Genomic DNA, 26004 nt, shown 5'->3' on the forward strand with positions numbered 1-26004 from the left:
CCCCCCCCCAAAAAAAAAAAAAAGAAAAGAAAAAAGAAAGACAGTAGAAGAAAGGGAGTAAAATTATGCTCTATAAATTTACTTTTCAATTATTAAATTATGTATAATAAATGCTAGAGAGGATATGCAACAAAAGGAACACTTTTACACTGCTAGCAGGACTGTAAATTAATATAACCACTAAGGAAATCAGTATGGAGTTTCCTCAAGAAACTAGAATGGAAAATGGAACCATCATATGACCTGGCTATACCATGACTCAGTATTTGTCCTGAGGAATTAAAGTCATCATAATAGAACAATACGTGCATACCCATATTTATAGCAGCAGCACAATTCACAACAAACTATGGAACAAGCCTATGTATCCAGCTACAGATGAATGGATTAAAAAAAATGTGTATATACACAATGGAGTTTTATTCAGCCATAAGGAAAAGTGAAATTATGTCATTTGCAGGAAAATGAATGAAACTTGAGAATATTACATTAAGCAAAATAAGCCAAACTCAGAAGGTCAAAGGTCATATGTTTTCTCTTATCTGTGGAAGTTAGAGAGGAAAAAGGAAAAGAAAGATGTGATGGGGGAGTCTCATTAAAATCAAACAGAGATGAGTATAGTACAGGAAGTGGTTGGGTGAAGGCAGAAATACTAGGGAATTATATTGACCAAATTATATTATTATTTTATATGCATGTACAAGTATATAACAACAAATCCTACCATGATACAATGCACCAATAAAAATATGGAAAAAGAATTCAATTATGCATCAAAATCTTTATATTTTCTAGAACATTCAACACAAAGAAATCAAAATCATTTAAATTATCTCAAAATTCATCTACACATATATACAGATATATAGGAAATAAAATACTCTCGCTTGTATTATGCTTTGAAAACTGATTTCATTTTCCTAAATTTCCACCAAATGATGATAAATCATCATGTAAATTTTAATTTGATATTTAAGTAATACTTGTTCTATAACTCACAGATATTGAACACATTTAATGCAGACTTATGTAGTACACACAGCAGAACTGAATATAAAACAGTCACAAGTCTCAAAATGCTCAATCTCATAAGGGAGACAGACAAATAAATTAGAGTACAGAGAAGCAAACTTACTAGGGTTGAAGAGGAAGTTTTCTGAAGGAAGCAGCTGAATTTTGAAGTTATCAAGCAGATGAGATTGGGGAAGGGTAGAACAGCACATGCAAAGACACAGAGACAACCACAAGCAATTAGATTTTACTGGCTAAGTATAAAAAAGCTGGTGACAGGGACTTGCCCATGCAAGCACACTCTACCATTCTTGAATCCTTGAATTTCTTTGTGCCACTATATATGAAGATCTGTGTTTATATAAACTGTGTTATAATTTAACAGACTAATAAACATGTTTAGTATTAACAAAGGGTTCAAAGGTAAGTATCCTACAATATTGTTTAAAAGCCTACTCAGGCACAGTGGTGCACGCCTATTATCCCAGCAACTTGGGAGGTTGAGACAGGAGGATTTCAAGTTTGAGGGCACCTTCAGTAACTTGGCAAGACCCTGTCTCAAAATAAAAACAGAAGGACTAGAGACGAAGTTCATTGGCAGAGTACCCCTAGGTTCAATCCCTATCACTGCAAACAAATAAAAATAAGTAAAAGCCTACTCAAGGGATGGGGATATAGCTCAGTCTTAGAGTGCTTGCCTAGCATGCACCAAGCCCTGGGCTCGATCCCCAACAATGCAAAAAATAAATAAATAGATAGATAGATAGATGATAGATAGATAGATAGATAGATAGATAGATAAATGCCAGATAGATAGATGCCTGCTAATGCATAATCCTAACAACATCCTTCAAACTACTTAGAAGATAATATAATTAAATTTGTACAAAATAAAAGTAACATATTATACTTTAGTTCTTTTCTATCCTGTTATATTTCTACGGTTGACATATTTCTACAGTTTGCTTATTTTTCTAAAATCCATATTGTAAGTCAATCATATTCTCTGCCTTCATACTTACATTACAGTAGGGAAATTGTTTGAACAGCTAATTATACCATTTATTACTTAATATAAAATTGTTGGGGCTGGGGTTATGGCTCAGCGGTAGAGCACTTGCCTAGCACATTCGAGGTCCTGGGTTCAATCCTCAGCACCACATAAAAACAAATAAAATCAACTACAACTAAAAAATAAATATTCTAAAAATAAATAAATAAATTAAATGGCTTGGGTGAAAAAGGAGAAAAAGTGGTGATGAAAGAATTATCCATACTTCCATGCAGGGAAATTGGTGGTTAGGATTTTATAACAGAGGATTTTCCTACAAATGTATATGTGAAGCATTTTTTTCCACGTTTCTTTGTTAAATTTGAGTATCCTGGTACTTCTTTTCCCCTTTGCTCTTTCTACCACGCAAAAAGTTTGTTTTCTCCTTCACACCCAGATTGAAGAAAGAAAAAAAATATATGTTACTGAACATTTTCCCACCCAAGTCAACAATGGGAAAAATATGAAAAATATCAAAAGAATGATAAATTCAAATTTGATAATACAGGAGCCAATAAAACATCCAAAATATTTTTCTTCTCTCAGATCTGCCCATAAGATTTGTTTTGAGGGCTGGGGTTGTGGCTCAGTGTTAGAGCACTTGTTAAACATCAGCACTGCATATAAATAAATGAATAAAAGTCCATCAACAACTAAAAAAATAAATTTTTTTTTAAAGATTTGTTTTGTTATTCTATTTCCTCTAGTCTAACCCAGTAGACCTACAGATCTAGAAATTTGAAACACTCTCAGGCTTTCCCAGACAAAAAAGCATTAAAGTAGCAGGAATGTTTGAGGAAGGTTTCATTTTGTACATGCTATTAAAACTTACTACATATAAAATGAGATTTTTATAAAGGTAACACTTTTTAGAATAAAAAGAGCAATTGGAAATGATTCCGATATAAAGTAAAATTTTACAAGGAAGTTTTATAATCTATTCTTGATACTGTTTCAGTCACATTGGTAAATTATTGAAAAATCAAGTTGCAATCTTAACTAAGTTCTACAGAGGGAGCTAGCATAACAAAGAATAAAGTCATAATGGACCAAACTTGAAGAAAAGACCTAGTCTTTTGAAAATATCAAATTTCCACTCATCAACAATAAGCTCAGAATATTCTCTAAGGATTTACCCTAATGATTAGCAAACTCAAAACACACAAAAAAAAATGGTATGTGGTAGTATTTCTATTTCAAAACAGTACATCATATAAATTCATTTATTACTTTGATAAGTTGTAGGGTTTTTCTTAGATTTCTTACTAAGATATCCTTTTAGATGAAATAATCTCTTGATCCTTTGAAGAATAAAACTAGCCCATAAACTCAGCTTCAGTGTCAAAAATACAGAGTTCAAAAATCTTTTAATTTCTTTTGAGAGAAACATAAGCAAAGTTCCTATTAGGACATGAGCAATGAGGGCTTCTTTAGATACTTTAGTATTGAACAGATAGGTTTCAATTAAGCTTCACTGGAATATTTATAGCACTTGTCCATTTTGAGTATCATTAGAAGCTGAGTTTTTTAAAAAAACAGTCATTTCTTTTTTGGGGGGAGAGGGTGAAGAAAGACTGTTTCACCATTTTCTCATTGATGTTGTTACTGATGAGTACTATATTTCATCCCTCAGGAAAAGATTCCTTTTTCCAGATAGCATGCTATTCAAAGGGAAATGCAAATTACAAATAATAGCAAAATGCTCATGCAAAATTAATTCTACACAGCTAGTACCTGTAGGTACCTTATAATTGGGGCAGTATGAAAAATTTTTTATGGATTGAGTATGTACTCCATCGAGATGATTTTGCCACAGACTAAAACCTTGGGGAATCAGGACTCAATGAGTATTGAGAAATAAGGAATTTATTATAGAAATTAAGCCTTATTCAATTCTGAGGAAAAATAGGGAAGTTAATGGTCCAAAAACAAACAGAAAGTCACTAAGTAATCCCATAATAGGTTAATGAGTTGGACCTTTCCAGAACCAGACAGGCATGTATAACTGGTTATAGTGGAATTATGAAGGGGTCAGTATGTTATCAGCAATGGACAGCTACCACCTCTAAGTTTTCAGTGGTAAGAGCTTTTGTTCTAGTAGTCAGAACGGTGAGATGAAGTGGGAATAAGTAAGGACAAGTTGGGATTCTGCCCGAACCTCTGTATCTATCTTTCACTACCTCTAATCAAAAAAAAAAAAAAAAAGCAAAAAACAACAAAAAACTTAACGGGTTAATCACTCTCAGTGACAATGCAATGTGATGTAATACGTGTAATGGAAAGGCATGTAAACAGATTGAAAACAAAATCAGAAATAAGGCAGTGTTATTTAGTTTGTTAAGTTCTATATCAAGCTTTCAAAGGTGAAAAAAATAGAGCAGAATCAAAGTACAAATTATTGTACAAAGTTCAATTAAAAAAACAAAGAAAAAGATAAAATGTTTCCCAGATGTATTTCTAATTTATCTAAAAATAATAACTATATCTTCCAAATAATCCTGGGCTTAAATACACTGTTATCAGCATGTACTAGGCACATAATGGAAAGAAAACATAAAGATATAAACCCATGTAGCCTCTTAAACTGGCTTGTAGTTGAAGAAGCTCTCAAGTATCATTTTGGATTTGTTTAGATTAGTGTTTTGCTATTGTCCATTAAGCAAATGATTTCTTTAATTAGATACTTTTAGTTTATTCAGTAATCCTTCTGGGAACAGCTTCACAGTTTCTAGAATACAATTCTTTTTGGTCCCCACTTGTTAAGAATCATTGGTAGAATATGTATAAAGATGAAATTACTTCATTCAATGTTAGTTTGACATACTTAGAAGTCAATTGATGGTAGCCATTAAAAAAAAAAAAAAAAAAAAGGGAGCAGGGCAAGATGGCACAAGCCTGTAATCCCAACCACACTCAGGAGACTGAGACAGGAAGATCCCAAGTCCAAAGCCAGCCTCAGCCAAAGTGAGGCACTAAGCAACTCAATGAGACCCTGTCTCTAAATAAAATACAAAATAGGGCTGGGGATGTGGCTCAGTAGTCGAGTACCCCTAATTTCAATCCCAGTAGCCCCTACAAAAAAACTAAAAGTAAAGAAACCTAAAATAGATTTAGTACTTATTCCCGGAAGAGCACCTTCCTAAGCACAAACAATGAATTTACCACAAAAAGCTTTTTAAAGTTGAATTTAAAAAGCAATATACTGAACAGTTGTCTTACCAAAAATATGATTGTATTTAAAAAAAAAACTAAAAAATGTTTCAGGGGATGGAGCATTTGGCTAAATTGAGAGTCTCTAGAGCATTTGGCTAAATTGTGAGAGTCTCTAGCACAATAAATAGATAGGTAACTTCTTTTTTTAATTTTTTTATTTGTAGATGAACAAATACCTTTATTTTGTTTATTTATTTTTACGTGGTGCTGAGGATTAAACCCAGGGCCCTGCACGTGCTAGGCAAGTGCTCTACCGCTGAGCCACAGCCTCAGCCCTAGATAACTTCTTATATAAGAAGCATTTTTAGCTTAGGAAAAATCTGCCAAAGTGTCATACACAGACTGGGGATTGAACATTTTACCACTGATTTACAACTCTAGTCCTTTCTTAAAGTTCTTTATCAAGAGTCAGGGTCTCATTAAATTGCCAAGGCTGGACTCAAAACTGGAAATCTCCAAATCGCTGGGATTACAAACCAGCACAACCACTATTAACCCCTTTTAAAAATTACTGTATACCGAGGGAGCTGCTTCTTGTGACTTAAAAAAAAAAAAAAGGCACTTAAATGAGAAGCAGGAGATTTGGTTTCTAGTCCAACACTGTCGCTAAACAGCACTATTAACTTGTAACAAGTCACTTTATTCGTGTCAATCTCTCACCCTATTCTTAGTAAAATATGGATGTTAGTTCTAAGGTTTATTTCCAGGCTAAAGTTACAATTTAAAAGGTTTGAAAGAGGAGGTCCCTGAGAGTGGGATCATTAAAATGTTCCTGACAGCTTAAAAACTATACCTTATTTATAAACACTGAAAATAAGTTATCTTTAATATTTTGTCCTTACAGTGCTGAGAATCAAACCCAGAGCCTCCCACATGGTAGGCAGACAATCTCCCACCGAGCTACATCCTACACCCCCATTATTAGTATCTTCTAAAAACAATTTGAAATCCCTATATTTTAAAAACAAGTTGATTTCATTGATTCTAACTACATTTCAACTTTGACTTCTTGTATACCAGGGTTTTTTCTCTTTTACCTTAAGCAAATACATTTTGCCATGAACAAAATCTACCAGCTTTATAAGCAGTTCTTGGATCATTCTTACCAAAACAATCTTGATGTTTTCAAAGAAAGGCTACAGCACACAGTGTTAATAACAGTGGATTTCAGAGCATACCAGATGTCAGTGATTATCTTTAATTGCCATGAACATATCTTAAACATGCCACATAAATACTTACAAATCTCCTCTACTGGTTTAGAAATGGGCACTATTCACTAAAAAAATAATAGTATTTTTACACTGTACCAAGGATTAAAGTCTACCAGTATCTCTTCCAACAATCTGTTTCATGCTTTTTGCATAATTTATTTTCTTCCATTTTATCATAATTCTACATTGACAAAACCTACTTTTAAAAAAGAACTAATTTTTAAAAATTTAAGGGGTGGTTCTGACAAAATTTATGGATACTTGTGAATTTATTCATTTATATTTGTATTTGAAATTCACCCCTAACTCCAACCAACATTTTTTGGGGGAAAGTGGGTGCTGGGAATTGAATCCAGGAGTGCTTTAGCACCCTTTTTTGAGACAGGGTCTGACTAAGTTGCTGAGGTTGGCCTTAAACTGTTGTGTGATCCTCCTGCCTCAGCCTCCAGTTGCTGGGATTAAAAGCAAGTGCCACCACACCCAGCCCCAATCAACTTTTAACTTATCTGAATCCTCATGATCAGATCTCAATATTTTATATAAGGTAATATGGAAGTATATACAGATATTCATGAGAAAAAAATGGTTCTACCTTCTATAACTGCACGTGTTCAGCAACAAGAAAACTAAGTCTTCATTTAAAATAAAGTATCTTTTTTTAAGAAGTTTTAATTCTTTTTTTATACCTTTATATTATTTATTTTTATGTGGTGTTAAGGATCAAACCCAGTGCCTGCCGCAAAAGTGCAAGATAAGCGCTCTATCACCCCAGCCCTAAAGTATCTTTTTTAAACCACTTTATTGAGGTATGATTAACAAATAAAAAGCTATACAGTACCTTTTCTTTAAATACTGTGTGATACATTGGCTGACAAGGGAAAAATATTTATTGAACAAAACAATGATTTTCTCCAACTTAGTTTAATCTACTCCATTTATAAAACTAAAATTCTGATAGTTTAAAAAAAATCTATAGAAGACCAATTAACCAGTTCAGTATACGAGCATGCATAGAGCAAAGTATAATACTCAGTTTTAATCACATCACCACTTCAGTTGCTCCATTTTTCCTTCTTAAAATCATCCTCAAGAGTCTTCCACATGAAGAATGAAAAATAGAAAAGTGAGAAAAAACATTTTTCTTTGAGAAGCAAATACCAATCCTCTTTGATGCCAGTCAGTCTTCCCTAGAGGAACATGTATATTTGTGAAGCCTGAGTGACTAAGCATATATGGAATCTGAATCATCAGATTTCGGGAACTAAGAATTTTTTCTTAATATTTTTTTTTTTTTGGTAGCTGTAGATGGATACAATAACTTTATTTTATTTATTTATTTATCTTTGTGTGGTGCTGAGGATCGAACCCAGGGCCTCACATGTACTAGGCAAGTGCTGTACCACTGAGCTATAACCCCAGCCTCAACTAAGGATGTTTTTAGTGAAATCATAGTTACTGCATGTAAAGAAATATCAAGATAATAAAACAATCATTTTATTGTAGTTTTCTGGTCAGAGGTGGTGATGGGTTTTTTTGTTTTTGTTTTTATTTTATTTTATTGTGGTACTGGAGGTTAAATCCAGAAGTGCTCTACCACTGAGCAAGATCCCCAGCCCTTCTTATTTTTATTCTGAGACAGGGTCTACCTAAGTTGCTGAGGCTGGCCTTGACCTTTGATCCCCTTGCCTTAGTCTTCTAAATCATTGGGATTTAGAAGACATATTTTAGGAACTGGGTCAATGTGATAAAATATGATGAATTAAGAGTGCCTTGAACAGATTAGAAGAAGCAATGTTTTATGAAAATAGTGCATGAAATTACTGATTTTATAATTAAATTTTGTTTTATATCTACATCTCTTGTGAGTATTGGCTATTAACTAACATATAACATTTGCACACATTTACATGGCACAATTTGATAATCTGATACATGTATATGATATCTAATGATTAAATCAGGCTTATTAGCATTTTTATCTTCTCAAACATTTCTCTGTGAGATTTTGGTTATTTTAATTATAAAGTCACAAATGAGCTTATTTAAGAACAGCTTTCATAAAAAGCAACTGGTAAATTTATTTTAATTAGTATTCTATTCTTACAATAGCATGTTCAACTTTTAAGTAATTTTAGTACAAAGGTCAGAAACTACAAGACAGAGAACTAGCAGCCAAAAGAACTAACATTATCAACTAATGCAAAATAAATCAAGTGACAATAATAGTCAATAAAAGAATGAACAATGAAACATTAATCACTGATTAAAAATGGAATTAACTAATATATGCAATAACACTGATGAATCTCAAAATTACAATGAAAGAGGCCTTACCAAACAGGACGTATATGATTCCACTTATAAGAAATTCTAGGGGTTGGAGTTGTGGCTCAATAGTGGTAGGGTTCGATCCTCAGCACCCCGTTAAATAACTAAGAAATCCTACAACAGGCAAAACTTAAAAAGACCAGCTAGAATAACACATGCCTATAATCCCAGTGACTCAAGAGGCTGAGGCAGGAGGATGGCAAGTTTAAAGTCACCCTCAGCAACTCAGTGACTCAGTGAGATTGTTTCAAAAAAAAAAAAAAAAAAATGGCTGAGGATGAAGCTCAGTAATGAGTGTCCCTAGATTCAATCCCCATTACCACTAAAAATATATATTAAACTCTAGTTAATGATATGTGTTGGAAGATTTCGGGTGGGGGGATATTTAGGGGAAAGCACACTGGTATCTTATAATAAAATGCATCCCAAAAAAATGGATGAATTAATGCATGGTTAGGAGAATGAACATGCAAGTGATAAAGGACAATAAAATGTTAATGATAAAATCTAGGTGGTGTAAGAAATGTTATTTTCAGGTTAATGTTGCAAGTGACTAACAAGTAAAAGAAATCATTTCTGTGTATAAAGCAGAAAAAAAATTTAGGTGGGGAGCATATGGGTGAATACTGTATGTTTAAATTTTCATAATGTTTTATATATCAGTTAAAAAATAAATTTAAATTTAAAAAAATTTTTTTATAATCAAATGCAAGAAAAAAAACAGTTAGCTAAGTTCTAACCATAGTGATGAACTATATCTTATACTACTAAAAAATATTAAATAAATTAACACATGAAATGGAGTATAAATTAAGTAATATATATTCTTGAAAAGCAGATTTCTGAACTTTTAATATTGGTCATCATTTACAAGAACCAAAGGAAACTAACAACTAAATTCCCAAACTAAAAGAACTCTACTAGTAGACCTATATAAAAAATAACCAACTGGCTAGGCATGCACACCTGTAATCTCAGTTACTCAGGAGTCTGAGGCAGGAGGGACCCAAGTTCAAAAACAGCTTCAGCAATTTAAAGAGTCCCTGTCTCTAAATAACAAATAAAAATGGCTGGGGATACAGGTCACTGGAAAGTACGCCTGGATTCAACTCTCAGTTTAAAAAAAAAAAACAAAAAACATTGATTAGTGCCTTGCTAAATTGCTAAGCCTGGCCTCAAATTTGCAATCCTCCTACCTCAGCCTTCCATGTCACTGGGATTTACAGGCATTCATCTCCATACTCAATCCAAACCAGGTTTATTTTTAACTAAAATCCTCATACTTACTGTGAGATAATAATCTTTTAAATATAATCTTAGGGCAAAGAAAAACAAATATCCCAGAATCCTATAGGCAGCTATTTTTCAAAAGTAAAAGTGCCAGGAATGGTGATTCCAGCTATTCAGGAAGCTGAGACAGGAATATGGCAAATTAGAGGCCAGTCTAAGCAACTTAGATTCTATCTAAAAATAAAATATAAAAAGGCCTGGGGTATATCAATGGTAGAACTTTGCATCTGGCTTCAATCCCCAATACAGCAAATAAATTTAAAAAATCAATCAATCTGACCATTTACACACATCTGCTTCACAGGGTGAAGTATATGTAACCTGGAGTTTAATAAACTTACAGTTCCTTGTGCTTTTCTTCAGCCAAGATTTGGTCATTTGCTTTCAGAGAATACCTATAACACAGAAACAGAAGTATACTGGTCATATAAACAGAATTACATTTGTCTCAGTAGACATATGATTATAGTATCAACACAACCATCAGTTGACCACTACATCAAATAATCATTAGCATACTGTTATAGTTCTCCAAGCCAATGAATAAAACACCAAGAATGCCCAAGCAGATGGCTCTTTACTGTTCTATTTGTCACTTCCTCTGGCACCACCTCAGGAACTGAAGGTAGATCAACATGACCAAGCTTTGAAACACAAAATATCTTCAGTATTCCTCTACAATGAATCATATGAAATATTACTCTCATGTTCAAAATTTAACTATTACATTGTTAAGCACTTAAGAGTTCACAAAACAATCTATACAGCTATCCATTCATTAAATATACAGTAAGCATCTACTGTGTACCAGGCTATATAGCAAATAATATGATAGAGGATGAAAAAAATTGGGGGTAGTTTTTTACTAAACCATTTACTAGCTTCCTAATGCTGACAAGTACCTCACTTCTCAGTTTCCCTGTCCAAAAAAATAGAGGCTGTCATAACTATTAGATTAGGATCTGCCACAGTACCATAATCTTTGTACTGCTATAGGTAAACATTTCCTGAAAAGTACCCAGAAATAAACAAAGGAACCCAGGTCCTCAGTTTCTATTTGTACTCAGGCCTTTTTTTTTTTTTTTTCCACTGCTAATCTTCATGACAGTATATCTGGGCTCCAAGTAGAAAGGTCATATTAATTTTCCTTTCCTGCCTCCCATTTCATAAATATCTTTATCCAGATTAAAGAATGGCATACCTAAACCATCAAACTCCTGAATCAAACTGTACTGCACTGCCGGGGCTATAAAAAGCTCTGAAAGAAAAAGAAACGATCCATAGTATTTTGTCTTCAAAGTATTCTTTAATTAGGAGTGCAGCCCAGTGCTAGAGCACCTGCCTAGCATATACAAGATCCTCACTTCAATCCCCAGCACCAAACAACAACAATTAAAAAAAAAAAAAAAAAAAAAAAAAAAATTATATATATCTGTTATTTTAGAAATATGTTTTCATTTCTTTTTTGTACCAGAGATTGAACCAAGGGGCACTTAACCACTGAGTCACGGCCCCAATCCTTCCTATTTCTTAGTGAGAGACCGGGTCTTGATAAGTTGTTTAGGGCCTCACTAAATTGCCAAGACTGGCTTTGAACTTGTAATCCTCCTGCCTCAGCCTCCCAAACTGCTAGGTGTGCACCAGCATACCCAGCTCCCTCTTTTTTTTTTATAAAAAGTACTTGGGATTGAACCCAGGGGTAATCTATCACTGAACTATATCTTTAGCATTTTGTATTTTTTATTTTGAGACATGGTCTCACTAAAGTGCCCAAGTTGGCCCTAAATTTGTAACCCTCCTGCTTCAGTCTCGCAAGTCACTAAAATTACAGGTGTATACCAACACCCTGAACCAAAGTTTATCTCTTCTATCCTACATTTTACCAAAGAATACATTATTTTTCAAGAAAAGTCCTATGAAACAAAGCTAAGAGAGTTTCTTGAGGGTTGGGGGTTGGGGGTTGGGTGTAGGGGACACCAAGAACAAGGTCAAGTTATTCAGGCCAATAAGACTTCTTGCCCTTCTGGCCTGGGATTAAATATCAGAAGATAGAGCTGAGGGTGTGGTTCAGTGAGATAGAGTATTTGCCTAAAATGCACAAGGCCCTGGATATTATCCCTAGTACTCCAACAGAATATAAAACAAAACTGGGTGCAGTTGCACATACCTATAGTTCCAGCTATCCAGGAAGTTGAGGTGAGAGGATCTCTTTAACCCAGAACTTTAGAAAACCAAGGGGAATACAGCATGAACCCTATCTTTAAAAAAAAAAAAAAAGCTAGATGTGGTGGTACATGCCTATAATCCCAGTGACTTGGGAGGCTGAAGGAAGATCATCACAAATTTGAGGCCAGCCTGGGCAAGTTAATGAAACTCTGTCTCAAAAATACCTTTAAAAAAGGAATGGGACTCGGGGTGTAGCTTGGTGGTAAAGCACTCCAGCATTCAATTCCCAGTTCTACAAAAATAAAAATCAATTGTCACAGGAACTCATACCAACCATGTATTTGAAATGAAAAGTGAAATCAGACATTATCTATTCTGAAAGTACATTTGATAGGTTTAATTATGAAGTTTTGCCACATAGGTAATACAGCAGACAATGGTGAAAAATTGAATGGATAGTTTTGAAATGTTTAAGACATTTGATTAAAAACAATTTATTCAGCCAGGAGTGGCAGCAAATGCCTGTAATGCCAGGGGCTCAGGAAGCTCAGGCAGGAGAATCCCAAATGCAAAGCCAGCCTGGGCAACTTAGCCAGATGCTGTCTCAAAAAAAAAAAAAAAAAGATAAAAAGGACTAGGGATGTAACGCAGTGGTAGAGGGTCCCTGGGTTCAATTCTCAGTAGTGCAAAAAATAACAATATTGTACATTTCTCAGACTGTGTGTGTCTAATGATTCTAATAACCAGCACGGCAGGAGGTTTCTAATTGATTTCTTCCAATAAAACAGAAGAACCTAGTCAAATAATCACCTGAGAGATAATTTTTGATGGCAGATCATTTGATGATATAGTTTAAATAATTGAATGACAGTGCTGAAAACTATTACAATCCAATTAGTAATGTGAACAGATTTCAACAATTACACCTGGAAAATAGATATAAAACTGATACTGAAGACTATCTTATGTACAATGAGTATTATTTATCCAGAAAAAGTAGAACTGAAGAAAAATTTAAAAAGTAGTGATACAAGTCTTTGATCACAAGGAATAAGAATAGGGGGTACCTAAGGCAGGAGGACTGCAAGTTTGAAGCCAGCCTCAGCAACCAGGGAGACCTTCATCAACTTAGTGAGAATCCATCTCAAAATAATAAATAAAAAGGGCTGGATGGGGCTGGGGATGTGGCTCAAGCGGTAGCGCGCTCGCCTGGCATGCGTGCGGCCCAGTTCAATCCTTAGCACCACATACAAACAAAGATGTTGTGTCCGTCAAAAACTAAAAAAAATAAATAAATATTAAAATTGTCTCTCTCTCTCTCTCTCTCAAAAAAAAAAAAAAAAAAGGGCTGGAGATGTAGTTCAGTGACAAAGTATCCCTGGGTTCAAACTGCAGTACCAAAGAAACCTCGTGTATGTTCAGAAACAATCAGGTAGAAAGTAGAGACGGGTGAGGAATGATTTTGGGGGGCGGGGACAACCAGAAATTGAACTCAGGGGTACTCAACCACTGAGCCACATTCCTAGCCCTATTTTATATTTAGAGACAGAGTCTCACTGAGTTGCTTAACGCCTTGCGGTTGCTGAGGCTGGCTTTGAACTCTCAATCCTCCTGTCTCAGCCTCCCAAACCACTAGGATTAAAGGCATGCACCACTGCACCTGGTCATAAGTTGGGCATAATTTTAAACAACTTATATGGTCAAGTTAGTATTCCCAACTAAAAGTAAAGCTTGATTAAAATACAAAGCGGGTGGGGTTGAAGTTCAGTGGTAGAGTGCTTGCCTTGCATATGTGAGGCACAGGATTCAATCCTCAGCACCACACAAAAATAAAGATATTGTGTCCATCTACAACAACAACAAAAAAAAAAATTTAAAAAAAAAAAAAGGCCAGGAGTGCTAGTGCAAACCTGTAATCCTACTGACTTGAGAGGCCAAGCAAGGCAGGAGGAAAAAAAAGTGGGGGGAGGGGGTGCGGGGAAGGGACTGGGAATGTAGCTCAGAGGTTAAGCACCCCTGGGTTCAATCCCCTGTACCAAAAATAATAAATAAATAATTTTGAAAATATTACAAAAGAAGAAAATAGGGACCAAAAGTGTTAATCACAACAACAATGTTCAGACCAAAGCTGAAATGAAGTTTAAGAGGCTTATAAAGAAACACATTAAGAGTAAATAACAGGGTTAGAATGAAAATAATAGCAAAAAGTTACAAGGTTTATGAAAATAATATTTTAAATTCTCATTAACCCAACAGATGGGGATTAAAACTCAGTGAAAGCTAAAGAAAAAGGAGTTAAACTAGATGTAAGCCTAAATATATAAACAGAATTATACTGTATTCATACATTTTTGTTTATACTTTAATTTTTTTTTAAATGATAATTACTCAAAAAGACTAATCACATATTTTCATTATAAGAAAAAAAATTTTTTAAGTTTTGTTTAGAGAGATAGAGAGAGAGAGAATTTTTTAATATTTATTTTTTTAGTTTTCGGCGGACACAACATCTTTGTTTGTATGTGGTTCTAAGGATCGAACCCGGGCCGCATGCATGCCGCCAGGACAGCGCGCTACCGCTTGAGCCACATCCCCAGCCCAATAAGAAAAATTTTAAATGTGGTACTAAGCAGGGCATGGTGATGAACACCTGTAGACATAGCTACTGAGGAGGGAGGATCACTTGGTTTAAGACTAGCCTGTACATCTTACTCTAGCTTCTCTCCTATCATGCCACTGTGATTTATACAACTGAGGTCACCCCTCACATTCCATTGTTAAATACAATGAACAATTTTAGGCTTTATTTTACTAGATATCTCTATTGCACTTGATATATAAATATATATTATGATATATTAATGTGATATTTGTATGATACGTAAATGACAACTCTTATCATATAAACTCACTATATACTTCATGAGGGACATGAAATATTTCCAGCTCATCAGTAACAAATAATATTAACTATGCCAAATATACAAATTATTTCATTCAATCCTCACATCTCTAATATCTAATATTCCTATTTTACTCACAAAGAAACTATATTTCCAGGGGCTGGGGGTTGTGGTTCAGTGGTAAAATGCTTGCCTAGCATGCATGAGGCACTGGATTCAATCCTCAGCACCACATAAAAATAAATAAATAAAGATATTGTGTCCATCTACAACTAAAAGGGGGGGGGGGGGGGGCAGTTAGTAACTGTTTAAAAGAAATTGTATTCCCAGTATCAAGCTAAATACTAACCACAAAGGTTTCTACTAAGCTGAAATAAACTGTTAAAAATGAATCCATGTTTAGATAAGCTTTTTTAATACCCAAAGTCAGGCCTGAACATTTAAGACTCCACAAGGAATACCATCTGATCAAAATTAAGGCTTCATAAATGATTCTGTTTATTTGGTACACATAAATTAGATCTTTAAAGAAACTCCAGCCCCAGAACAACTCAGGACCAATCATTTAATATGAGAAATAACAGAAAGATTCAAAGTCAAATATCACTTGAGTTTAAATTCTAAAAATTTAGAATTCTGAGAAGAAAAAATAAAAAAAAAACCCAAGACTATCTTTTAATGTAGGGCACAAGTAGCCAAACAAAACACAATATTCAAAAGTTAGCAGCATTTACAATAAAAGAATAATCTAGAAAACAATACTGAAAAACTATCCTACTCACAATAGCAACAACATTATTTTCTAAATACCTGGAATAGCTGGACCGGGCATGGTTATATATGCCTATAATCCCAGCTACTCAGGAAGCTGAGAGAAGAAGACTCAAAATTTGAGGCTGGCCTCAGCAATTCAGCAAGCCCCCAGCAATTCAGTAAGCCCCCAGGTCAAAAATAATTTTTAAGGAGACCTAGGGTTATATCTCAATGGTAGAGCTCCCCAGGGTTTAATGCCCAGTACAAAAATATAAACATATATGTATATAGATAGATAGATAGATAGATAGATAGATAGATAGATAGATAGATAGATATACAGTTCAATCCCAAATATTGAAATCCAAAAGATCAAAAAAATCTCTAACATCTAAAATTGCCCCCAAAATCAGAATTCTGTAAATATAATTATAAAATAATTTTTAAAATTATTTTAAAGACATTTATTCATATTTTATAGACTTGGGGGGGGGGCATCAGGGACTGAATCAAGAAGTACTTAACCATTGAGCCACATCCCAGCCTTCCCTACACACACAAATTTTGAGACAGGGCCTTGCTAAGTTGCTTAGGGCCTCAAAAAGTTGCTGAGGCCAGCATCAAACTTGAGATCCTCCCACTCTAGCCTCCAGAGTTGTTGGGATGACAGTTGTGTGCCACTGTGTCTGGCAATAATAATATAAGTATCTTTGCAGGCCTAAACACTTATGTATACTAATGAGAGTCATATAGGTATAATAGTCATGGACAGACAAACTATATTCACAAATAAATCAAAAGACAAATGTATAAATTTCTATCACTGTGGTTGATAATTGTGTGCACCCAGCTCTATAAATGCAGTTATCTGAAATACCACGACAGACAACTTAAGTCCTTAAACAAGACTGATCAAAATCTTTATGGGAGGGGCTGGGGTTGTGGCTTGGCGGTAGAGCACTTGCCTAGCATGTGCAATGCCCTGGGTCGATATTCAGCACTACATAAAAATAAATAAATAAAACAAAGGTACTGTGTCCAACTACAACTAAAAAATAAATATATTTTTAAAAATCTTGACGGGTCGGGCTGGGGATGTGGCTCAAGCGGTAGCGCGCTCCCCTGGCATGCGCTGGGCGCTGGTTTCGATCCTTAGAACCACATAAAAATAAAATAAATATGCCGTGTCCACCGAAAGCTAATAAACAAACAAACAAACAAATAAATAAATGATCTTGATGGGTTACCACCATGTATAAAATCTCCCAAAGAGCCAAAATCTTGAGAAATTTTATTTTTCACAAAAGCAGATGTACAAAAAGAGCAACTCTTCCTCTACTGAGGAAGTCTTAATGTTTTTACGTAGACATACAGTGCTCACACACAAAGTAAATGTTGTGATAGTGTACTTCTGTGGAATCAAATTTGCAAAAGATACAGAAAATGAATTAGAACTCTCTAAAGATCTTTACACAATTAATACCTCCAGTATTAGAAATAATATAAAGATGGAATACATACCACAAAGAATTGTAAAACACAATGCTGATAAATCTTCTACAGTTATGCTGAACCAACACCTGACACTGGACAGAAACTGCAATCTCTTCAGGCTTGTGCTGGACTCAGATCCATAGATCCCACTCTCTTTTCCCCATTCCCTTGCAAAATGAATGAGCTACAAGTTGTCAGATATGTATAAGCAGGATCTGTACTTTCCGCACAGTTCTGCACACAATGGAAAGGTGCTTTCTGAGGGATTAGGTGAACAGCATGGGGGTAAAGTAATACCTCACATTCATAAAGTTAAATAAAAAGAAACTGTCAAGGAAGAAAAAAAAAACAGATAAAAAAAGTGGAGGAAAATAGAAACCATCAAGTGAAGGAAAGTGATCTAGAAAATGACAATAAAGGTATGATTAAATCAGACACTGATAACTCCTCAAGAAACAGGAGATGATGATATAAAGAGAGGATGGGTTCGTCAATAAAGTGGCTACCACCGAAGCCCCAAAGGATGGTAAACTATAGAAAATCATTAGTTGTTTCACAGATGCCACCAGCCATTTTGTAGGCCAAGAGAGCCAGTGTCTTCATCAAATTACAGAAACCAAATACTGCCATCTTGAGACTGTGACAGAGACACAGAAATAAATCCTGATGCAGTTCAGTCTTAAAAGCAACAAGGGAAGGCAAAGAAACTTCTGGGCCACTGGGAAGAAGCCAATTATTTTGGCCTTGCCTGTAATCTGGACTATGATGAAGATGCTAGAGAAATTCTGAAAAAGTTCAACTGAGGGCCCAGAAAATTGGGGAAAAAAAAATTAGAGAAAGTATGAGCAAAAAAAGGTGCAGAGTAAGAGATCAATGAACAGAACAGAAAGGGTTGAGAAGAACAACAGAGAACCTGAAGGAAGAAGCCAAAGGATCATTAGGAGCCCAGTATGGCTCTTTTCCAGATGACTTTCCTAGGGGAATACCTGACAATTTTCTCAAAGGAACGCATGGAATGGGAGGGGACATGTCTGGAAAGGTAGGAATGCCTGTACTTAACAAAATTCTTAGTAATCCAGAGGTTCTCCCAGGCTGTGCAGGATCCAGAAGTTACAGTGGCCTTCCAAACTGTGATTCAGAACTTGACAAATAAGTCGAAATGTTAGAGTAGCCCAAAGATTAAGAACTTCATTAGTAAAGTGACACCAAATTTGAACATAAAGCATAACACCTTCTAGACAAACCCCTTGCTAAAGGAAAAGCAACCTATATCACTTAACATATGGTGCAGTTAATAACAACCCTCTTAGGGTCTGTTGAAGAGAGCTGGGATGCTTTAAACTATCCTTCTGTTCCCAGTACAGTTGAAGCAGTGATTTGCCATTAGGTATTCATTCAGATAACGTTTTTCTACTAAGAATTACAAACCTTAAACACTTTTTAAACCTTATAAATATTTAAAACAAATTGAAAGAGTGCGTAAATCCCTACACTTTTTTTAATATTTATTTTTTAGTTGTAATTGAACACAATAGGTCTATTTCATTTATTTATGCTTATGTGATGCCGAGGATAGAACCCAGGGCCTTGCACATGCTAGGCGAGCACTCCTACCACTAAGCCACAACTCCAGCCCCCCCTACACTTTTCTTTACAAATCATTTTATATTTTTTTCTTTGAATTACTAGGCGAAGAAGAAGCTTAAATATGAAAGTTATTGCTCTAATTTGAATGAAATAAAGGTTTACAGGGAGAGGAAAATATAACTAATTTAAATTTGAAAAAGTCTGAATTGGATATATTTTTTCCTGAGGCATTCTGATTTGTCTTTTTTTAAATATTTTTTTTAGTAGTAGATGGACACAATAACTTTATTTATTTACTTTATGTAGTGCTAAGCATCAAACCCACTACCTTAGATATGCCAGACAAGCGTTCTACCACTGAGCCACAACACCAGATTTATCTTTTTAAATGTCTGATTTTTTTAAAAAAATCCAATGAAACTACTGAGATCACCAATATTTCAACAGAACTTGGGTAGGGACTAGATGTACCTGGCAGAGCAGCAAGTGGTCTTACTATGTTTTATATAATAGCAGGTTACTCTGCCAATGAGCTTCATCTAGAACCCTTGAATTTAAAATTTATCCTGTGATGAAGAGATGATTTTTTTTTAAATAACGCTGCAATAGAATTGAATGACTTAGCTCTGTTCTTGTACAATGTATCAAACAAATGATTCATAATATTTCTACATAGGGAAAAAATAAAATGATAGGGGAAAAAAACAACAAAAAAAAAGGGCTATACAGAAAAATCAACATATAAAAAAGTGTATTACAGGAATAGATATGGGCATTTTATAGAAGTAGTCCCTAAGAGCTTGGCCAACTTTCACAATCATTAATCATATTTTAAAGTCACACATGGAGACAAATAGGTTTTTTTTCTTTAGGGGCATGGCTCTCCTTACAGAAAATATTCACATTCGTTTTCTGCATCGCAATACTCATTTTGAAATTCTTTGGAATTCAATATACACAAACATCAACATTTCCTTTTAAATCTTTGCATCTTTCATGCCATGCTTCCATATTATTTCATTTATGTACACAAATATCCATTCTGCATGTACTCATACACAGAACCATGAATTTGGTGGAAACAATACTAGTGATCAAACAGATACACTACTGTGTGTCTTCTTAGCTCCACTGTACATAATTATTTTTTAATCTATCAGTAACTTCATTGCCTTCAGGCAAATGTAGGGATATAGTTCAGTGATAGATTCCCCTGGACTCAATCCCAGGTACCATAAATATTTTTTAAAATAAAAAAATAAAATTTATGTGCTAAAGAGCCAGAATAAGAAAAAAATTAAGAATAAAGTGTAGATATATGTCCTGCTAAACATCAAGCCTTACTGTAAACAAATACTAATAAAGAGGGGACTACATTAATTCAGGGACAAAAAGACCAAAAGGTGGACTACTCAAAATTCAAAATACTGTAATATAATAGTTGATTTTCCATTTTAACATTTAAAAATGTTAAAAAAAAAATTTAACCAGATCTCTACACATCACAGCCTATACAAATATCAACACCATTTCTAAAACTCTAAAGCATAATATTAAAAGCTGTAAAAGAAAATAAGGCAATAATAAAGAATTAACTATAATCCAGATGTGGTGGTGCACACCTGTAATACAAACAACACAGGGAGGCAGATGTAGGATTGCAAATTCAAGGCCCAGCCTTGGCAAGTTAGTGAGAACCTGTCAGCCTGGGTTCCATTCCAAGCAGCATAAACATACATACATAAAAAGAATTATCTGTAGGGGCTGGGGTTGTAGCTCAGCGGTAAAGCACTTGCTTCATACGTGTGAAGCACTGCGTTCAATTCCCGGCACCACATATAAATAAGCAAACAAAATAAAGGTCCATCAACAACTAAAAAAAATATTAAAAAAAAAAGAATTAACTATAAAGCATCAGAGAACTTCATAGTTAATTTATTGGTTTTTACAGTGCTAGAAATCGAACACAGGGCCTCACACATCATAGGCAAGCATTCTATCATTGAGCTACATCCTCACCTGTTAGGTAGATTAGTCAGCCATGAGCAGGTGGGCAGGGTGAGGTCAATAAAAGGAGATAAATTACAAAGAGGATATCCAACATATGTATCAAAGCAAGTCCTAAGTTACAGTACTGGAAGCACAAGAAACTTTATCAAAGCAATCAGGAACTGGTATGCCAAATCTTCCTAGCCAAAGCCAATTACAACCCCTTATGAATCTCTTGTGACCAGGTCATCACAACCCACACATATCAGTCACTAAGGAGGAATATGAAAAAATAAGGCTAGTCGTTGCAGACTCCTGATGTCACTTTGGCTTTGTGGGTCTGCTCTACAATACAGCCACAATTAGTTTTAAAGTAAAACAATTATAGCATTTAACCTTATATATGGAGTCTCATTTAACATTCTAAGTACTTTTCTCACCTTTAAACCTAACATGCATCCATTAATAGCAATAATTCATCTTTACTGATTACTTGAATACTATGTTTCATATGTGTGTATACTTATTAAGATTCACCTAAGATTTGTATGCTTATATTAAGATTTAGATCTGAGAAAAATAACATAGTTCCTCAACTACTTGGTATTTTCACTCCTAATATTTTTTCTTTCTCAATTATCATTTCATTAATTCTCTCATTCCTCTTACTTCTGTGATATTTACTACACTCCAAAAAAAAGGCAATCCTGTCTTATACATTCCCTCCCATTTCCATTTCTATTAATACTTGTCTTCCTTTACTCTCCATAATGAGACCAATACTCATCTGTAAGTATTTATATGTTCCACATTTCCTATCCCTCACACCCACTGTGTCTCTTCAATATGTTAGAAAAGATTCTTTTCAATAACCTACTTCCTGCCACAACTGTTTCTACTAATTTTCTGATCTTAGATTTTGCCAAATTGCCAATTGACTTAGTTCTGCATTTCTTTCAGTTAAGATGCTTAATTTTTCTTATTCAGGGAAAAATTAGCTTTACAATCTTCAAATATACAATAACAGAATATCTCAGAAGGATTTAATTTCTGTATACTAAACATGTAAATATCTCAATGAACCACACAATGCTTGCTCTATCCACAAACAGGTAAACTGTAGGCAACCCATCAACTTCCCAAAACAAGAACTGCAATGTTTTGAAAACAATCAAAAAGAGAAGTGCATCTTCAATCTCTCACCAAAAATTTATCTAATCCAATACGCTAATTTTCAAAAAAATTAACAATTTTTTTGGAGCAAATTACACTAGTTTTTCTCACCTACATTATGTCACTGAAGGAGTTCCAGGAGAGGAGGACAAGTGGGGTCCTTGGAGTATGTGATGAAAAAGAATTTCAGCATGCACCAGAGACACAGAACACAAACTAGAAAAAGCAGTTACATATATAGGAAAGCAGATTTACACTCAAGGGAGAATGGAGGGTACCTGAAGAGAGATAATGTGCGGGTACACATTCAAGGGAAGAAAATCAGCCTTCTTAACAGTGAGAAGCTTTGGGAATAAAGCAAATAATATACATTCAAGGAAGAATGTGGGCCATCTCAGAAGAGACAGATGGCACCTCTTGGTCTGGGGTATTAATATTTAATGAGAGACAGTAGCTACAGGCTGAACTACAGTGGAGTCAGGGTGGAGTTACATAATCTCACGCTAGTTTTCTCCACTCTTACATATTGCCCTTGTATCATGCATCATGTTACTTCTAGCAGGCAAGCATGCAGGCCAAAGACATGGCTAATGATAGGTGCTCCACTGCCCATGTTGGCTGCTTTGCATTTCAAAGGTGAATGAGTTTTTCCTGCATTCCAAGGGTTCGTGGGCACTTCTTTTTTGATACCTATTCTTTCTTTCTTTTTGTGTATTCCCAAATATCTGTCTCAACTATACCTATACTTGGATGAAAATACAATTTCACTAAATTTATAAACTTTTATGTCTACCATAATTTATGTCAAAAATCTAAACATATAATTGAATTTTTCAATTTCAAACTAATACTTCCATAATATTATAACAGGAAATAAATAATACAGGTTTTACAATTGTTATTTGGTTTATATGTGCTGGGGAATGAACACAGAGCTTCATGCATGCTAAGCATGTGCTTTGCCTCTCAGCTACATTCCCTGACCAGTTTTTATAATTAAAATCTATAGTTCAAAGCCCTGTACTATTAATGATGTATTCTGTACCCATGTACAAATCTATACAGCTCGAGTTATTCTGAGGATACGTAACTTATAGAATTCTAATGAGATCTAAACTAATACCATATACATCTGAAACATGTTCAAACAAGCATGGTTTTCCCAAGTTGTAATCCCAGCAACTTGGGAAGCTGAGGCAGGAGGACCAAAGTTCAAGGCCAATCTCAGAAATTTACTAAGACTGTCTCAAAAAGTAAATAAAAAGTACTAGGGATGTATCTCAGTGGAAGAGCTCCCCAGTACTGCCAAAAACAAACATAAGAAAACCATATTCAATAAATGGTAGGTATTATCTGAAAATTATTACATTCTTATATTTTACTTTACTCTTAAAATGTTCTCAGATGGATTCTCCATGGGCTTTCTTTACTTTCAATCCTCTGTGGTTCACTAGTTTAATCTGCAAAGTTCATTTCTATGTGACAGCTACTGTTTTTAAAAACTGCTCTTTAAAATTTTAAGATTAACTTTAAACATTTAACAGATAAGACCATCACATAAATCATATAAATTGTTAAAGAATACTTAAAGGATGAGACCAGCAATCTTCAGAAGATTTAAACTAAAGAAAGGTAAGATAAAAATTTATTTATCCAGTAACTGCTCTAACAAACTTACTCGTTTTGAATTCCAAAATCTAGTATGTAGATAATAATAATAATAATTGTACAATACTGTTTAAGTAGCCATGATTTACTAATGTAGTTAAAAAGAAAGGCAGTGAGTCAAGAGATATAGTTTCCATCTGAGTTTTGAAATGCTAACTAATCACAGGGAAAACATTTAACTTCTCTGAGCCTATTTTCTCTGTTGTAAAATGAGTACAAATGATAATTAAATTAATTCCAAGATCCAAATTACCTCAAGTTTTAAGTCTGTAGTTACATATTTCCTGCTACTATATATATAATAACAGTAAATATATACACATAATAGTAAAATATACACATACACCCTTAGACTTCTACTTAAATATGGCAGAAAGCCCATCTACTCTACTTTCCATTTAACATTGTTAAAATGATAAGAAAATTCCAAAAATTTGGTGAACATCAGATCAAAAGATTAGTAATTTAAGTATTAATCCATTAAATATTAAACATTCAATTTTATGAATATTTTAAAGACACTGACACGGGTGCATTAAACTAGGTTGAAAATCATAGTTTATATATCTTTTATATACATATATTTACATTTTTTATTTATATACTTTTTTAAATGATCTAATCATTCACCTATTACTTTCCTCAAAAGAATAAAACTCTAAAAATCTAATATTTACTTCAAAATGACCATTAAGTAGTATAGTTGTTATTCAATTTGTTTTTTTATAGGTGTCCCCATATACAGGATGATGAGACACGATAATAGCTGAGCACAACAGTATGCACCTGTAATCCCAGCTACTCTGGAGGTTGAGGCAAGAGGAGTTGAGCCAGGAGTTAGTAGATTGACTGGGCAATATAGCAAGACCATGTCTCAAAAACTAAAAGTCAACAGGTTTCCATAAATTAGATAGAAAAAGAGAACCATTTGGTGAACAGTAACACAGAAAAGCTGAAGAAACTAAAATCTCAAGTGCAACATGAAGAGGCTTTAAGATGATAAGCAAGGTTAGTCCATCTGTATTAATAAGCCCTAAGTTTCAGCTCATAAAGGTGCCAAGTACAACTGAGGACACAGATAAGGCCCAGAGTTAAAAGTCAGGGAACTGACTACCATCTCACCTACACAATGTAAAATTCCTACAGTACATTAGAGGTTTACTCTCAGAAGAAATTAAAGGGAGGCAGTACTGAAGTAAGAAACAAAAGGGGAAGTATCAGATGGAACTCTGTATTATGGTACCTCCAGCATTTTTCTCCAGCCAACTTTAAGAATAAAGCAACCATGCCAGGCAAGTTGGCACATACCTATAATCCAGCTACTTAAAGAGGCTGAGGAAAGATGATGGAAAGTTTGAGGCCATCCTGGACAACTTAGCAAAACCTTTCCTCAAAATAAAAATTTTAAAAAGAGCTGGAGATGTACGTACAAGGCTCTGGGTTCAATCCCCAGTACCACATTTTAAAAAAGAATAAAGCAACCAGATTTAGACCTCCAGTAAGAAGACCAGAATGCTTTTCTATGAAGAAATTGAACAGAGTCAGAGAGATGAAGGCTTTGGAGGTGAAGCAAGGAATATACATTCAAGGAAGAAAGCAAGCCATCTTAGGTGAGACATTAACCCCTTTGTATACGGTGATATCCTCCAGCCTTTTTTTTTTTTTTCCTCAAAAAGCTTCAATACAAGTTCACATTTTTAATTAGCATCAGTTTTAAATTGATAAATATGCTCATTTGAAAAGGCAAATGCTAGTTGGGCATGGTGGTGCAAGCCTATAATCTCAGTGGCTAGAGAAGCTGAGGCAGGAGGATTACAAATTCATAGCCAACCTCAACAAATTAGCAAGACCTTATCTCAAAATTAAAAAAAAAAAAAAAAGAGGCTGGGGATGTGGCTCAGTATTTAAGCACCCCTGGATTCAATTCCAGATATCAAAAAACGAAAAATTTTAAAAAGGCCAAATACTCTTCTTAAAAATTCAGAATCAGGCCAGGTGCAGTGAGGCAACTGGGGAAGCTGAGGCAGGAAAACAGCAAGTATTAGGCCAGCCTCAGAAACTTACCAAGGCCTTGTCTCAAAAAAAAGTGAAGGGAGGCGAGGGGCCTGAGGATTTAGTTCAGTGTAAAGCCTACTTGTGGAGGGCAGGTTCAAAACTGGGGGGG

General features: G+C 34.6%; 1 protein-coding gene across 8 annotated transcripts in view; it reads right to left on the bottom strand.

The window, feature by feature from the left end:
• Window positions 1–26004, bottom strand: part of Adk (adenosine kinase) — a 483935-nt gene that overhangs the window by 405150 nt on the left and 52781 nt on the right. For 4 of the 8 annotated variants that reach the window (XM_048801837.1, XM_015504610.2, XM_048801841.1 and 1 more), the window contains exon 3: window positions 10449–10502. The exons of the other annotated variants lie outside the window; for them this stretch is intronic. In XM_048801837.1, coding sequence (XP_048657794.1) covers window positions 10449–10502 — 54 coding nt within the window. The remainder of the gene's footprint in view (window positions 1–10448; window positions 10503–26004) is intronic. 8 annotated transcript variants of the gene reach the window in all.

The sequence above is a fragment of the Marmota marmota genome, unplaced genomic scaffold (genome assembly GCF_001458135.2).
Source record: "Marmota marmota marmota unplaced genomic scaffold, marMar, whole genome shotgun sequence".
NCBI lineage: Eukaryota > Metazoa > Chordata > Mammalia > Rodentia > Sciuridae > Marmota > Marmota marmota.